The 15,391-nt window shown below is 34.2% G+C and overlaps 1 protein-coding gene across 1 annotated transcript in view; it reads left to right on the plus strand.

Moving 5' to 3' along the window:
• Positions 1-15,391, plus strand: part of LOC121387655 — a 73,904-nt gene that overhangs the window by 27,263 nt on the left and 31,250 nt on the right. The window contains exons 3-10 of the mRNA XM_041518842.1: positions 117-236; positions 2,597-2,648; positions 4,432-4,508; positions 6,941-7,142; positions 8,185-8,282; positions 9,198-9,327; positions 10,643-10,774; positions 13,309-13,419. Coding sequence (XP_041374776.1) covers positions 117-236; positions 2,597-2,648; positions 4,432-4,508; positions 6,941-7,142; positions 8,185-8,282; positions 9,198-9,327; positions 10,643-10,774; positions 13,309-13,419 — 922 coding nt within the window. The remainder of the gene's footprint in view (positions 1-116; positions 237-2,596; positions 2,649-4,431; positions 4,509-6,940; positions 7,143-8,184; positions 8,283-9,197; positions 9,328-10,642; positions 10,775-13,308; positions 13,420-15,391) is intronic.

Consider the following 15,391-nt stretch of genomic DNA (forward strand, 5'->3'; position numbering starts at 1 on the left):
CTCCAGCATTGTTGGTTAGAGTATTTGTTTTGGGAAGGATTTGTTTTTGTTTTCCTTTTTGCTATTGTTGCCATTTAAGCCCGAATTAAAATGAGTTTGTTGTATATTTGGTTTAGGAGGAAATCTAAACAGATGAAGAGGATGGTGTGTGACTGCACGACATCAAAGGAGGATCGAGAAAGTGGCATAGTGGCTTGTGGTGACGACTGCCTCAATAAAATGTTACTTATAGAATGGTCAGTATTCTTTTCTCTGTCTGGCCTCTGAGGAAATTGGGCTGGGAGTTAACTCAGTTGTAGAACAGTTGTCTGTGGTGCATGGCATTGTAAAATTATTGCCCTTGAACTGGTACACCAAAGGCTGTGGTATTTGATGTTCTGTCTAAAAAGATGACAAACTCTGGTTTGGTTGGAGTAGCCTGTTTTGAGGCAGCATGTTTCCTCTTACTATCTAGATATAAAGGGCAGATTTACAAAGCCTGTTTCTTTTTACACATATGCATGTAACTACGTACAGTAACAATGCTTAAGTACCTGCGTTTTTACACATACGCGTGTAACTACGTACAGTAACAATGCTTAAGTACCTGCGTTTTTACACATACGCGTGTAACTACGTACAGTAACAATGCTTAAGTACCTGCGTTTTTACACATACGCGTGTAACTACGTACAGTAACAATGCTTAAGTACCTGCATTTAAGAAAAACAGGCATCGTAACTTTAGTCCATTACATTTAATAAAAATACACATTTCTGTTTGTATGCAGTGATATGATGATACATTAATGTTCATGTTCATTTACAATATGGTTAATGAAATAATATGACAGACAACTTGCAGACAGACTGTTTTATTTAGTGTGGTTAATGAAATAATATGACAGACAACTTGCAGACAGACTGTTTTATTTACAGTATTGTTAATGAAATAATATGTTAGACAACTTGCAGACTGTTTTATTTACAGTATTGTTAATGAAATAATATGACAGACAACTTGCAGACTGTTTTATTTACAGTATTGTTAATGAAATAATATGACAGACAACTTGCAGACAGACTGTTTTATTTACAGTATTGTTAATGAAATAATATGACAGACAACTTGCAGACAGACTGTTTTATTTACAGTATTGTTAATTAAATAATATGACAGACAACTTGCAGACAGACTGTTTTATTTACAGTATTGTTAATGAAATAATATGACAGACAACTTGCAGACTGTTTTATTTACAGTATTGTTAATGAAATAATATGACAGACAACTTGCAGACTGTTTTATTTACAGTATTGTTAATGAAATAATATGACAGACAACTTGCAGACCGACTGTTTTATTTACAGTATTGTTAATGAAATAATATGACAGACAACTTGCAGACTGTTTTATTTACAGTATTGTTAATGAAATAATATGACAGACAACTTGCAGACCGACTGTTTTATTTACAGTATTGTTAATGAAATAATATGACAGACAACTTGCAGACAGACTGTTTTATTTACAGTATTGTTAATGAAATAATATGACAGACAACTTGCAGGCTGTTTTATTTACAGTATTGTTAATGAAATAATATGACAGACAACTTGCAGACCGACTGTTTTATTTACAGTATTGTTAATGAAATAATATGACAGACAACTTGCAGACCGACTGTTTTATTTACAGTATTGTTAATGAAATAATATGACAGACAACTTGCAGACTGTTTTATTTACAGTATTGTTAATGAAATAATATGACAGACAACTTGCAGACCGACTGTTTTATTTACAGTATTGTTAATGAAATAATATGACAGACAACTTGCAGACAGACTGTTTTATTTACAGTATTGTTAATGAAATAATATGACAGACAACTTGCAGGCTGTTTTATTTACAGTATTGTTAATGAAATAATATGACAGACAACTTGCAGACCGACTGTTTTATTTACAGTATTGTTAATGAAATAATATGACAGACAACTTGCAGACTGTTTTATTTACAGTATTGTTAATGAAATAATATGACAGACAACTTGCAGACCGACTGTTTTATTTACAGTATTGTTAATGAAATAATATGACAGACAACTTGCAGACTGTTTTATTTACAGTATTGTTAATGAAATAATATGACAGACAACTTGCAGATCGACTGTTTTATTTACAGTATTGTTAATGAAATAATATGACAGACAACTTGCAGACTGTTTTATTTACAGTATTGTTAATGAAATAATATGACAGACAACTTGCAGACCGACTGTTTTATTTACAGTATTGTTAATGAAATAATATGACAGACAACTTGCAGACTGTTTTATTTACAGTATTGTTAATGAAATAATATGACAGACAACTTGCAGACAGACTGTTTTATTTACAGTATTGTTAATGAAATAATATGACAGACAACTTGCAGACTGTTTTATTTACAGTATTGTTAATGAAATAATATGACAGACAACTTGCAGACAGACTGTTTTATTTACAGTATTGTGAATGAAATAATATGACAGACAACTTGCAGACTGTTTTATTTACAGTATTGTTAATGAAATAATATGACAGACAACTTTACAAACAAACTTTTATTTTCAGTGGCTCTCGTTGTCAGTGTGGGGAATACTGCCAGAATAAACGCTTTGTAAAGGTCAGTTCTTTTAAATAGTATGCCTGATAATTTAATACACTGGGATAGTTCAGCTTGCTACACTATATATTGATATGTATTTATATATACAGGCATGAGAATTTGCAGCGTTTATGCGGTGTACCACATTTTTGGACCCTTATAAAAACATTTTGTCCCAAGGGTTGGAATTGCCTTTTCTACACCTCACAACGGTGATTGATTGTTTTTCTTGCCCAGGTTGCTAGACAGACTTATCTAGCACCATGCAAAAGGTGGCTAATGGAGTCCAGTGGGCAAGAACTGATAATATGCTATTTACCTATTTTATACCAGCTATTAATTGTGTGCGTGCATGTGTGGAATGGAATGAAATGGAATTTAAAAAAAAGGAATTTGTAAAACACTGAACAAAATTAAACAAATTTGTAAGGTTACTAAAACAGAAAGAAAAAAAATGGAAATGGAAAATCAGTTCCTCTGTACATGCCAGTGCTCATACAACATCATATGCTGCTCCAATATAAACATTCTTGAAATTAAATGTTTATTGTCTTCAAAACGTCTAGCAAAGTTATCATGCTAGCAATGTAGGTGTTATAAGGCAGTGATGTGATAACACTTAGAATTATCAGATAGGGGTTTTCGGATCGTAGGAAGTATGATTGCTACCTGAGTAATCATAAGACACGACACAGTTTAACTAGAAATAGTGTTAATACATCAGAATTAGGATCAGAATTCAGTCAGCTTATTATTCCCCATCCCTTTCCAGTGTTTCTGCCAGAAAGAAATTTTTGGTTATGGCGCTATGGAATTGAATGCAACCAGTCAACAAGGGGTTTGGGGCCTTCCTCAGAAAGAAAATGGTTTAAGCTTAGGGTTAATGTTAAAAAAATCATACAGTAATGATAAAGAGTAATTAATTTTGTCAAAAGGTTAACTTTTAAAAACAAATTGGGCATGATACCATACCCATTTTACCCTCTGGCAGAAACCCTGCTTTCCATATCTGGCCCACATTCAGTCAGATGTATTTCGTTTTAACATTTGCAAACTATTTTTTTCTGTTTCGCAAAGTGGTCATACTGTTTAATGTGTAAAGTTTAAAAAAAAAAAAAGGTTTACCTAACATGAGTGACAAACAGCTGGCTGAACTTAACTCATGCATTTGTTTGACAAACAGTAGATAAATGTAAAAATATATATATATATATATATATATATATACAGAAGATGCATGTAATGTTTTTTTTATTAACATATGGTACATGTAATGTTCTGTGTTTTTTTGTCATATGGTACATACATACATGTATGTAATATTTTTGTTGTCATATAGTCAATACATGTAATATTTTTGTTGTCATATAGTCAATACATGCAATATTTTTGTTATCATATAGTCAATACATGTAATATTTTTGTTATCATATAGTCAATACATGCAATATTTTTGTTGTCATGTAGTCAATAGATGTAATATTTTTGTTGTCATATAGTCAATACATGTAATATTTTTGTTATCATATAGTCAATACATGTAATATTTTTGTTGTCATGTAGTCAATACATGTAATATTTTTGTTATCATATAGTCAATACATGTAATATTTTTGTTATCATATAGTCAGTACATGTAATATTTTTGTTATCATATAGTCAGTACATGTAATATTTTTGTTTGACATACAGTAGACACACGTAATGTTTTTCTTTGATGTGTAGTAAATGACATTTTAGTAGGTGACATTTTTTGCAGGTTTTGTCATGTGCTCTTCCAATATTTGCTTGTTTTTCACAGAGGGAGTACAGCAGTGTTAGTCCGTTCTGCGCTGGAAGCAAGGGCTGGGGTCTTACGGCCAGTGAAGAACTCAAATGGTAGTTTTTGTTATTAAACTTTTCTCTTTATCTGATCAATACCTCATTTTCACAGTGTTTATTCTGTTACAGCTAAATTATAGAAATTTTATATTGTTGTGAATTGATCATTCTTTCTTTTATTTGCCTTTGACATCAAATAATCAGTGTATTTTCCATGTCTAGATTTCAGTATAATTTTATTTGTCACATTGTGTCATAAATAGAGATTATTATACAAGCTTGTGTGTCATACTGATTGTATGAAACAAGTGTCAGGATTCTTGTATTACCCTATACATGAATCCTGACACAAGATTCACAAAATTAGCACGACTCACACAAGTGTAAAAATTTCTTCATTGTCTATATTATTTTTAATTTTAATTTTTATGAACAACAAGCCGTGTCAAAACGTTTCAAACGTAACGAGAAGGAGACAATGAAATGACATCACTTAAGAAAATGACGTCATTTTGATAAGCGATTATAATATTTCACATGGTCTGCGCTAAAGCTAGGGAAGCAATGTCATGTTATGACATCACTTCCCAAAATTAAGTCATTGGTTGGTCACATGATTACACTTGTTATTACATGTGTGCTTCATATGGTTTTTATTATCTTGGTTATGTTGGACCATGTTGATAATAACAACTCTCTGATCTCTTAAGCTGATTAATAGGAAATTTTGTTTTATCTAATTGTTAACGCTGACTTCATGTAGCATGATCAACTCCTGTAAATGCTGTCTCCTCACTGTAAAATGACTGTTTTTTATGTTCCTCGTCAGTCACTGAATAGCTGGTCCAGTGTGCTTTGTGTTTACAGTATTCAGTCACTGAATAGCTGGTCCAGTGTGCTTTGTGTTTACAGCATTCAGTCAATGAATAGCTGGTCCAGTGTGCTTTGTGTTTACAGTATTCAGTCAATGAATAGCTGGTCCAGTGTGCTTTGTGTTTACAGCATTCAGTCACTGAATAGCTGGTCCAGTGTGCTTTGTGTTTACAGCATTCAGTCACTGAATAGCTGGTCCAGTGTGCTTTGTGTTTACAGCATTCAGTCACTGAATAGCTGGTCCAGTGTGCTTTGTCTTTACAGCATTCAGTCACTGAATAGCTGGTCCAGTGTGCTTTGTGTTTACAGCATTCAGTCAATGAATAGCTGGTCCAGTGTGCTTTGTGTTTACAGCATTCAGTCACTGAATAGCTGGTCCAGTGTGCTTTGTGTTTACAGCATTCAGTCACTGAATAGCTGGTCCAGTGTGCTTTGTGTTTACAGCATTCAGTCACTGAATAGCTGGTCCAGTGTGCTTTGTGTTTACAGCATTCAGTCACTGAATAGCTGGTCCAGTGTGCTTTGTCTTTACAGCATTCAGTCACTGAATAGCTGGTCCAGTGTGCTTTGTGTTTACAGCATTCAGTCAATGAATAGCTGGTCCAGTGTGCTTTGTGTTTACAGCATTCAGTCACTGAATAGCTGGTCCAGTGTGCTTTGTGTTTACAGCATTCAGTCAATGAATAGCTGGTCCAGTGTGCTTTGTGTTTACAGCATTCAGTCACTGAATAGCTGGTCCAGTGTGCTTTGTGTTTACAGCATTCAGTCACTGAATAGCTGGTCCAGTGTGCTTTGTGTTTACAGTATTCAGTCAATGACTTCCTGATTTATCTTTGTCTTTGGACGTAGCCCAGTGGTAAAGTGCTTGCTTGATGCACGGTCGGTCTGGGATCGAACTCCATTGGTGGGCCCACTAGGTTATTTCTTGTTCTAGCCAGTGCACTACAACCGGTATATCAAAAGCCGTGGTTTGTGCTACCCTCTCTGTGGGATGCATATAAAAGATCACAAGCTTTTAATGGAAAAATTTGCAGGTTTCGTCTCTAAGACTGTATGTCAAAGTTACCAAATGTCTGACATCCAATAGCCAATGATTAATACTCAGTGTGCTCTAGTGGTGTCATCAAAAAAACTTGGAAAAATGTAGCAGGTTTCCTCTGAAAGACTATAGGTCAAAATGACCAAATGTCTGACATCCAATAACTGATGAGTAATTAATCAATGTGCTCTAATGGCTTCGTTAAACAAAACAAACTTTATCTTTCACTCTTTTTCATTTTCTTTGTCGGTCATTGAATAGCTGACCGAGTGTAATAAAGTTTTGTGCTTTGTGTTTACAGTGTTCAATGGATGACTTATCTTTGTTTTCTCTCTCCTAGTGGTCACCACAGTGGGTATATCAAAGGCTGTAGCATGTACTACCCTGTCTGTGGGATGATGCATATAAAAGATCCCTTGCTGCTAATAAAAAAACAGTAGCCTATGAAGTGGCGACAGCGAGTTTCCTCTCTCAATATATGTGTGGTCCTTAACCATATGTCTGATGCCATATAACCATAAATAAAATGTGTTGAGTATGTCGTTAAATAAATAAATTTGTTTCTTTTTTCTCCTAGTGGTCAGTTTATAATGGAGTATGTTGGAGAGGTGTTAGACTTCCGTGAGTTCAAGAACCGGACGAAGCAGTACGCCAAGGTGAACATCGTCCATCACTACTTCATGGCCCTGACGGCAGACGAGGTGATTGACGCCACCATGAAGGGCAACATCTCGCGCTTCATCAACCACAGCTGTGATCCCAACTGTGAAACACAGAAGGTAGACCTCGATGTTATACACAGTAAAGTAGTCTTATAACAAACCGGAAGGGACCATGATAATTTGTTCGTTCCAGCAGTAGTTCATTGTACACATTTGTGTAAGTTGGTCATTAATGTACAGGGAGATAAAACGGGACTTTACGATCAGTTCGTTCCAGCAGTAGTTCATTGTACACATTTGTGTAAGTTGGTCATTAATGTACAGGGAGATAAAACGGGACTTTACGATCAGTTCGTTCCAGCAGTAGTTCATTGTACACATTTGTGTAAGTTGGACATTAATGTACAGGGAGATAAAACGGGACTTTACGATCAGTTCGTTCCAGCAGTAGTTCATTGTACACATTTGTGTAAGTTGGTCATTAATGTACAGGGAGATAAAACGGGACTTTACGATCAGTTCGTTCTAAGCATGTTTGTTATAAGTGTACTTTACTTAACTCGGGGAACATTTTGTTCAGTATTGTGTTGTGTTTCACTATGCAACTTTCATGGATCACTATGCAATTTTAAAACATTTCATCAACCACAGCTGTGATCCAAACTGAATCACAGAAGATAGACCTTGATTTTATGTATCTCAGGGAACATTTTGTTCAGTATTGGGTTGCAATTCTCTACGCAAGTTTCAGAGATCACTATGCACTTTTAAAACATTAAACAGTAGTTGCTAATCAATTTTCACTTGACTAGAAATATCGCTAATCAAGATTTTGAAAATAAAATGTTCTCAGCAGCTCACCTAACAGTGAGTAAGTGGAGTTGTTACTGTTCACACCTAAATGACCCCAACCCCCACCCCCCACCCCAACCAGTTTGCAGCTGAATTGAAGGTGTTGGTTTAAATAGTTCATATTTTGGGATAATCCAAATAAAAAATACCCCCCCCCCCCCCCCCCCCCCCCCCCCCCCCAAATATATTGAGGGAAATTGGTCTGTCATGTTAATCTGTTTATACAGTAGTTTTACTATTTTTCTCTTTTTATTGTCGAAATAAAATTAATTTTTTTTTTTTTTTTTTTTCCTGTTTTTTTTGACAGTGGACTGTAAGTGGTGAACTCAGAATTGGTTTCTTTGTTAGACGAGATATTCAGGCCGGAGAAGAGCTCACGTTCAACTACCAGTTTGAACATTATGGGTATGTATTTGGGATGTGTGGATGCTCAATAAAATGTAAAGTACAGTACATTCTTTCTGTACTCGTACACTCAGTTATGTCTGTATTTTATGTTCATTTTCAGTGGAAAACCCCGATCTCTTAGATTTGACTGGTTTTCTTAAGTGTGTTCATAGATGTGAAAAAAGCAAGGGCCTGACATTAAATAAGCATCAGTACATTCGAGACACCCATATATTTCATGTTTTAATTAATAAACTTCAAATTGTGTCATGTATTTTTTTCACTTTATTAGAAACATATCTGATTGTCATTGTTCTGGTTACAATATTCAGTGTGTTCATTGCAAAGTTAGCAGCAAAGTTATAAAATTGGAACATTTTATTACGAAATGTATTTTTTTTTAAAGTATCGGCAGGATTTGAACCTACTTCATTGATTTATTTGCATGAACATTCAGGGATAAGTCTATTTTGTAAATATGAATATCCTGCCCCCCTCCCAACCCCCCAATGTTAGTGTTTTTAAGCTGTATCTCCCTCTTTAGGTGATATATCTGATTATTACTATTATTTAGTAAAATTGTATTAACTTAAAATAAAGTAGGGCTGGTGAATTTTTAATCATGGCGAGTAATTATTTTAAATCGCTGATTCCATGGCTAGTGGATTTTATAAAAATTCTAGAAGCTCTTTATATTGACCGTTTGCCATGGATTAGTTTATTACAAGTAGTAAGTAATAGAAATTTGATGATCCGTTACTGATAATGTCAAAATGTAACAGGTTTCCTGTGAAGTCTATGTGTCAGAATTACCAAATGTTTGACATCCAAAAACCGATGATTACTAAATCAATATGCTCCCGTTTTTAAATCTTTCTTTCCCCCCCTTTATACTTTGCTGATTTATGTATCTATTTTACATTTATCCATCAGTGAGAACGCTCAGAAATGTTACTGTGGAGCGTCAAACTGCCGTGGTTTCATTGGCACAGCCAAGACAATGCCATTGCGGAAGAAAAAGGACAAGATTGTGAAGAAATCTGAATTATTTGAAGATGAAATGGTGAGAAATGAATTTGTTTGCCACTGCTCCATGTAATACACTCCTACAATGTGATAGTCGGAGGCTATTTAGCCAAGGTTGGTGGCTGTTTCAGCAAGTGCAGCACTTGTCATAGGGATCATGTAGACCTCAAATGTCACAGTGATGCTTGAAGAGTGCTTAGTATGCTTACAAATGCTTGAATTTAATGGTAAAGTGCTTGAAGTTAATGGTAAAGTGCTTGAATTTAATGGTGAAGTTCTTGAATTTAATGGTGAAGTGCTTGAATTTAATGGTGAAATGCCTGAATTTAATAGTGAAGTGCTTGAATTTAATAGTAAAGTGCTTGAATTTAATAGCGAAGTGCTTAAACTTTATAGAATCATCTTCAAATTATGAAAACGTAGATAAGAGTGGAATAAGTTCTAATTCATTCTGGTTGGAAAGGAAATTTCTGCTTGGTGATTTTTTTATAAAAGCTAAGAAACTGACTGGACAGATATCTACTGCTACAAGAATAGATAGAGAAAGTGATATGTAGAATATTTTTTCTGTAGTTAAAAGTAGAGAAGAAAATGTCACGTAGAATATTTTCTGTGTTTTTAACTAGAAACACAAATAAAGAAAATGTTATGTAGAATATTTTATGTGTTTGTAACTAGAAGTAGAGAGAGGAAATGTTATGTAGAATACTTTCTGATTGTAGTTGGAAGAAGAGATAGAGGAAATGTTATTTTGAATATTTTCTGTTTGTGGTTTGAAGAGATAGAAGAAATGTTATTTAAAATATTTTCTGTTTGTAGTTACAAGAAGAGATAGAGAAAATGTTATTTACAATATTTTCTGATTGTAGTTGCAAGAAGAGATAGAGGAAATGATATTTAGAATACTTTCTGATTGTAGTTGGAAGAAGAGATAGAGGAAATGTTATTTAGAATACTTTCTGTTTGTAGTTACAAGAGATAGAGGAAATGTGTAGAATACTTTTTGTTTGTAGTTGGAAGAAGAGATAGAGGAAATGTTATTTAGAATACTTTCTGTTTGTAGTTACAAGAGATAGAGAAAATGTGTAGAATACTTTCTGTTCGTAGTTGGAAGAAGAGATAGAGGAAATGTGTAGAATACTTTCTGTTCGTAGTTAGAAGAAGAGATAGAGGAAATGTTATTTAAAATATTTTCTGATTGTAGTTGGAAGAAGAGATAGAGGAAATGTTATTTAGAATATTTTCTGATTGTAGTTGGAAGAAGAGATAGAGGAAATGTTATTTAGAATATTTTCTGGTTGTAGTTGGAAGAAGAGATAGAGGAAATGTTATTTAGAATATTTCTGTTGTAGTTGGAAGAAGAGATAGAGGAAATGACAGCACTGGAAGGACTGCGTAAAAAAGATCATGTTCTCAACTTCTGTCGACTGATGGTGAGGGCGGTCCGCATAGACCACAGACTAGAGTTGCTACGCATTCTACAGGTAATTAGCATATATCAGGTAATTCATAATAACACCAGACTCTTTAAAGTTGAACAGTGGACAAAGTATGCAACATATAACTTTGATAGTTTGCACAAAACCCTTTTATTATGTTGTCTACTTGTAGTAGAATTTTCAATTTGATATGTAATTTACTTTTTAAGTGATGTATGATAATAGCTTGATGTAAACAAATAAATGCTGTGCCATTAAAAAGCTACTTTACATGATGGTCGTTTGACTCAAATCTCCTACAACAGCCTAGCTTTTCTTCTACAATCAAATGCATTTCTTTAATTTTTCAAAAAATATTTTTCTGTCAACATTTCGAGATTTCTATCTTAAGTTCTTCTTCCATAAACTTATTCATGAATATCACCACAGTCAACGTTCTCTTTGTGAGAATCTCATATTAGTCTGTAGGGTTAATATTGAAGGATTTAAAAAAGTAACTTCAAAATGTTTGAACAAATTAAAAACCTCAAAGAAGCAAGGAAATATTTTCATACTGGGGAAAAAACAAAACACTGGCTGTGATGCATAAATATCTACATAATGTGTACTGTGACTTATGACCAAAACAACATTTACACTGTTTTATTTGACTGAGACAAAAACTACAATTTTAAAACTGTGAGATAGTAGTTATTATTAGTGCAGCCACGTCTGGTATATCAAAGGCCATGGTATGTACTTCCATGTTTGTGGGATGGTGCATATAAAAGATCCCTGGCTACTAATCAAAAAGAATAGCCCATGAAGTTGCGACAGCAGGTTTCCTCTTTCAATGTCTGTGTAGTCCTTAACCATATGTTCGATGCCATATAACCGTAAATAAAATGTGTTGAGTGTGTCGTTAAATAAAACATTTCCTTCTTTCCTTCGTTTTACCCTCTGGCAGAAACCCTGACTACTACTAGATTCAGTGATCATTTGTGTAAAGCTTCATTTTCTAATAATGATATCATTATAGCTTGACTTGTGTGCTTATATGCAAGTAATGCTCATGCACACTTGTTATGTACACACACTTCAGCTATCTTGTGATATTAGTTAATAGATGTATGTTAGTGAGAGAGCAGTTGGTGTTGAGGCACTGCACCTCCCCATCGAGCTCTTAAAACTCACACCTTGCTTTTTAAGGTGTGCGATCGCGCTCGTACAGCGCACATAGTTTCAATCTGACAAGTGTGAAAAACAGCGCACGTTACACTCAACAAACGGCGCACGTAAAATAGATGGGTGTATTTATTTCCACTGTTTACAAAAATCAACAGTTTTCATAACTCATTTAGCTGATAGGAAGGTCCTTTTATTAAAACAATAAAAATTAAAAACGTGGCAGTGGCTTCCATGCAGTCGTTAAACTGGTATTTCTCTGTCTTGAACAAATTGGGAAATACTGGTTTAATAGACCATTTTGTAGACGTACCTGTCAAAATCCAATCGGAGCTAAGCTGCCTATTTTATTTTGGAGAGTGATTTTTTCACTCGCCTTAGCATATTGAGGTGTGCGATTTTTCACTTGCCTATAATTTTCAAAAACCAAGGACCAAGGTTGTTCCGGAATGTGAACCTAGTACCTACCACACTTAAGGCATACTAGTATGCCACTGATGCCGGTAAAAATAGCTTTAGTGCATAGATATTTTCTGTGAGCATTATAAATTTCTGTAGGTCCATGACCCAATTTCACAAAACATCGTAAGCCTAGTTTTGCACGTAAACGTAAATCTATGACAAAACCACAATTCTTACTGCTGTTACAGCACAACAAATATACTATAATATAAATAATACAAATATTAATGCACATAATAATTCATTTCTTTTCACCCTTAAAATGCGCCATCTTCTGTAATGATGTAATTTTCTGAGTGAAATAGATGTCAAACACGTGTAAATGCATGCTTGGTAAAACTGCTAGTCGCAGACGTAAACTTACGATAATTTGCGAAATTGGCCCCATATCTATACCAGTGATGTCACTAAGAATAAAAATACAGGTGAAAATGAAATTATAACCGGCTATTGTCATATTGTGTGACATGATTAGAACCTAAGGTTGATACCAAACCCAAAGAATGAGTCGATTTTATTGATTTATCTTAAATATTAACATTATACATTGATAACTACCTAATATTAACCAATCAGGAACAAGCTTACACAGCAAGGTTGTCAACATGCACAAATCAGATTGGTGAGAAAGCATTTGTTCTTTGTAATCCTATTCCCAGAGATAATTTATTAAAAAGAGGGTGAAAATTCGTCGGCTGCCACCTGTTAATATCATCCCTGTAGCGGTGTGTTTGTGGTTAATGATTTTGTTTACTGTATAAATAATATTTTCATATATTTAACTTTTCTGACACCCAATAGCCAATGTGTATTTTTGTGCTGTGGTGTCGTTAAACATTCATTCGTTCGTTCATTCGTTCGTTCGTTCATTCGTTCGTTCATTCATTCATTCATTCATTCATTCATTCATTCATTCATTCATTCATTCATTCATTCATTTCATTCCACTACAGGAAACGCCTGAACCCGCCTGTCTGAGATTCTTCCTCGACTACCACGGCTTGCCATTGCTCTGGAGCTGGCTCGCGGATCAAGCCAAAGAAATGACTGAACTCAAGCTCAAGGTACAAACTTAATTCAGGGATTTAGATTGCATCAAAATCACATGGGTGAAGGGTGTGTCCAATATAAGTATGCCTCCCAAAAATGTGCCCAAAATAACTATAAACATATTGACTATTAAACAATTTCAACTGAAAAAACCCTTCTGAAATGTTAAGCCTAAATTAGCTTAAATTAACTCAAAATGCATTTGTGAATATCTACATCACTTCCATTTCATATCCTCAGTTAATTAGATTAATGTGCTCCTTAAAGATCTCGCTATACTCGGAATAATAAAAAATATATGTGCCTGAATTAGTGAGATGTAAATCCCTGTAGTTTATTACCTAATCCTTGTTTTTTCATATCTTGTCGTGTCTTGTCGTACTTCAGTTCTCTGTACAAGTCTTAGTCAACATTATTACTCCAGTGGGTACTCGTAATTGGGGAAATAAAAAATAACAATTTCTCAATGAAAAAATATTGTTGGATGATCTGATGTTAAGCAATCAGTAACCTTGTTGGTACTAAATATGATGTTATTACAATTTAGCAAACACACATATTGATGTCTGTTTTCATAGTTAAATTTTGAGATAAAATTGTATTTTAATATAATTCATTAGCAGTGTTCTCGCTGGGTGAAAATTAAAGGAGGTCGGCACCGCACCCTTCAAAAAAAAAAAAAAAAGGGGGTGGGGGGTGGGGGAGTAGTTTGGTTATCATATTGTTGTGTGTTGGTAGACTTTGAGAAAAGACATACTCCTTATTTTGCCTACAAAAAAGTGCAAAGGGGTTTATAAAAAAACACTTGTCATTAAATTGAACCGAAAATGATATCGGTCGGGCAGTTCCGGTTTTGCTTGACCGATCAAAGTTTTAATATTATTATTTTTAATAAAGATTTCAAGATATACGAAAAACAGTGAAGATATTTGTAAAGTGATCTCCTAATGTCAGATACATTTTTGTTATTTCCATCTTCATCGAATGAATCGATCGCTGTGATAAAATATTAACGCCAGTTACGTTTTTGTAAAGGCGGTGTATATATTATTTGGCATTCAAGATAAATGATTTTAATGATAAACACTACCACTTCCGTTGTTTTTATAAGCGTTCATATCCCCTCAAAATGAAAAGTTTACAATATTTTATAAAGAACTGCTGAATAAACAGAATAACAGAAAGTAAAAATCATCAGTTTCAACCAATTATATCTGCAACTGAGGACAAAATATTAAACGATAGTTAGTGGAAACAAGACAGAATGACCGTTCTGATCACGTGACAAATTTGGCGCCAAATAAGGTGGGTTTTTTCAATCGGAGATTGCCGAATCCGTAAAAAAAAAAAAATGTTTTCATTGCTTACTGTATATCGCTGTGTATTAGCCGACTTTTTGATACAAAATTTATCAAGTCAAAGGCTGGGGTCGGCTTATCTAAGGAGTCAACATTTTATTGGAAATGTAAAGTTAGAATAGTGACGTCACGGCTCGACTGATCTATTGTCATTATTGTGCTCTGCATTTCCGCTTTCATAAAGGTTTAATATTGCATTTTAACACAAGCTATTACAAATAAAAGATATTAAAATTGTATATATATGTTCATCTTTAATAAATGTTGGTGTTTAAAAGTTATTTAGTAATATTTATCTGTTTAAACAACAATAAATGGTGACCGATCAAAACAATTTCGGAAAACTTCGCAGGTCACGTGTCATTACAAAACTGCTTACTAAACCGGTGAACACGTTAATTGTTCCAGCTTCATTTGTTTTGTTTGTCGGCTTGGGATTAATCGACACGGGTGGTTGGGTATGGTAGGGTATAGCCGACTAGTAATGAAAAGACCGATTAGCACAATCAACAATGCAAACAGTCACTGTGTTTTTAACGTGTGGCTGCAATCAAGAATGTTTAGGTATATTTCGCTATCTTGGTACTTATATTTTACGAGAAATAAATTAACCGGACACCGTTTCTAT

Source organism: Gigantopelta aegis, chromosome 13, assembly GCF_016097555.1.
Source record: "Gigantopelta aegis isolate Gae_Host chromosome 13, Gae_host_genome, whole genome shotgun sequence".
NCBI classification, from domain to species: domain Eukaryota; kingdom Metazoa; phylum Mollusca; class Gastropoda; order Neomphalida; family Peltospiridae; genus Gigantopelta; species Gigantopelta aegis.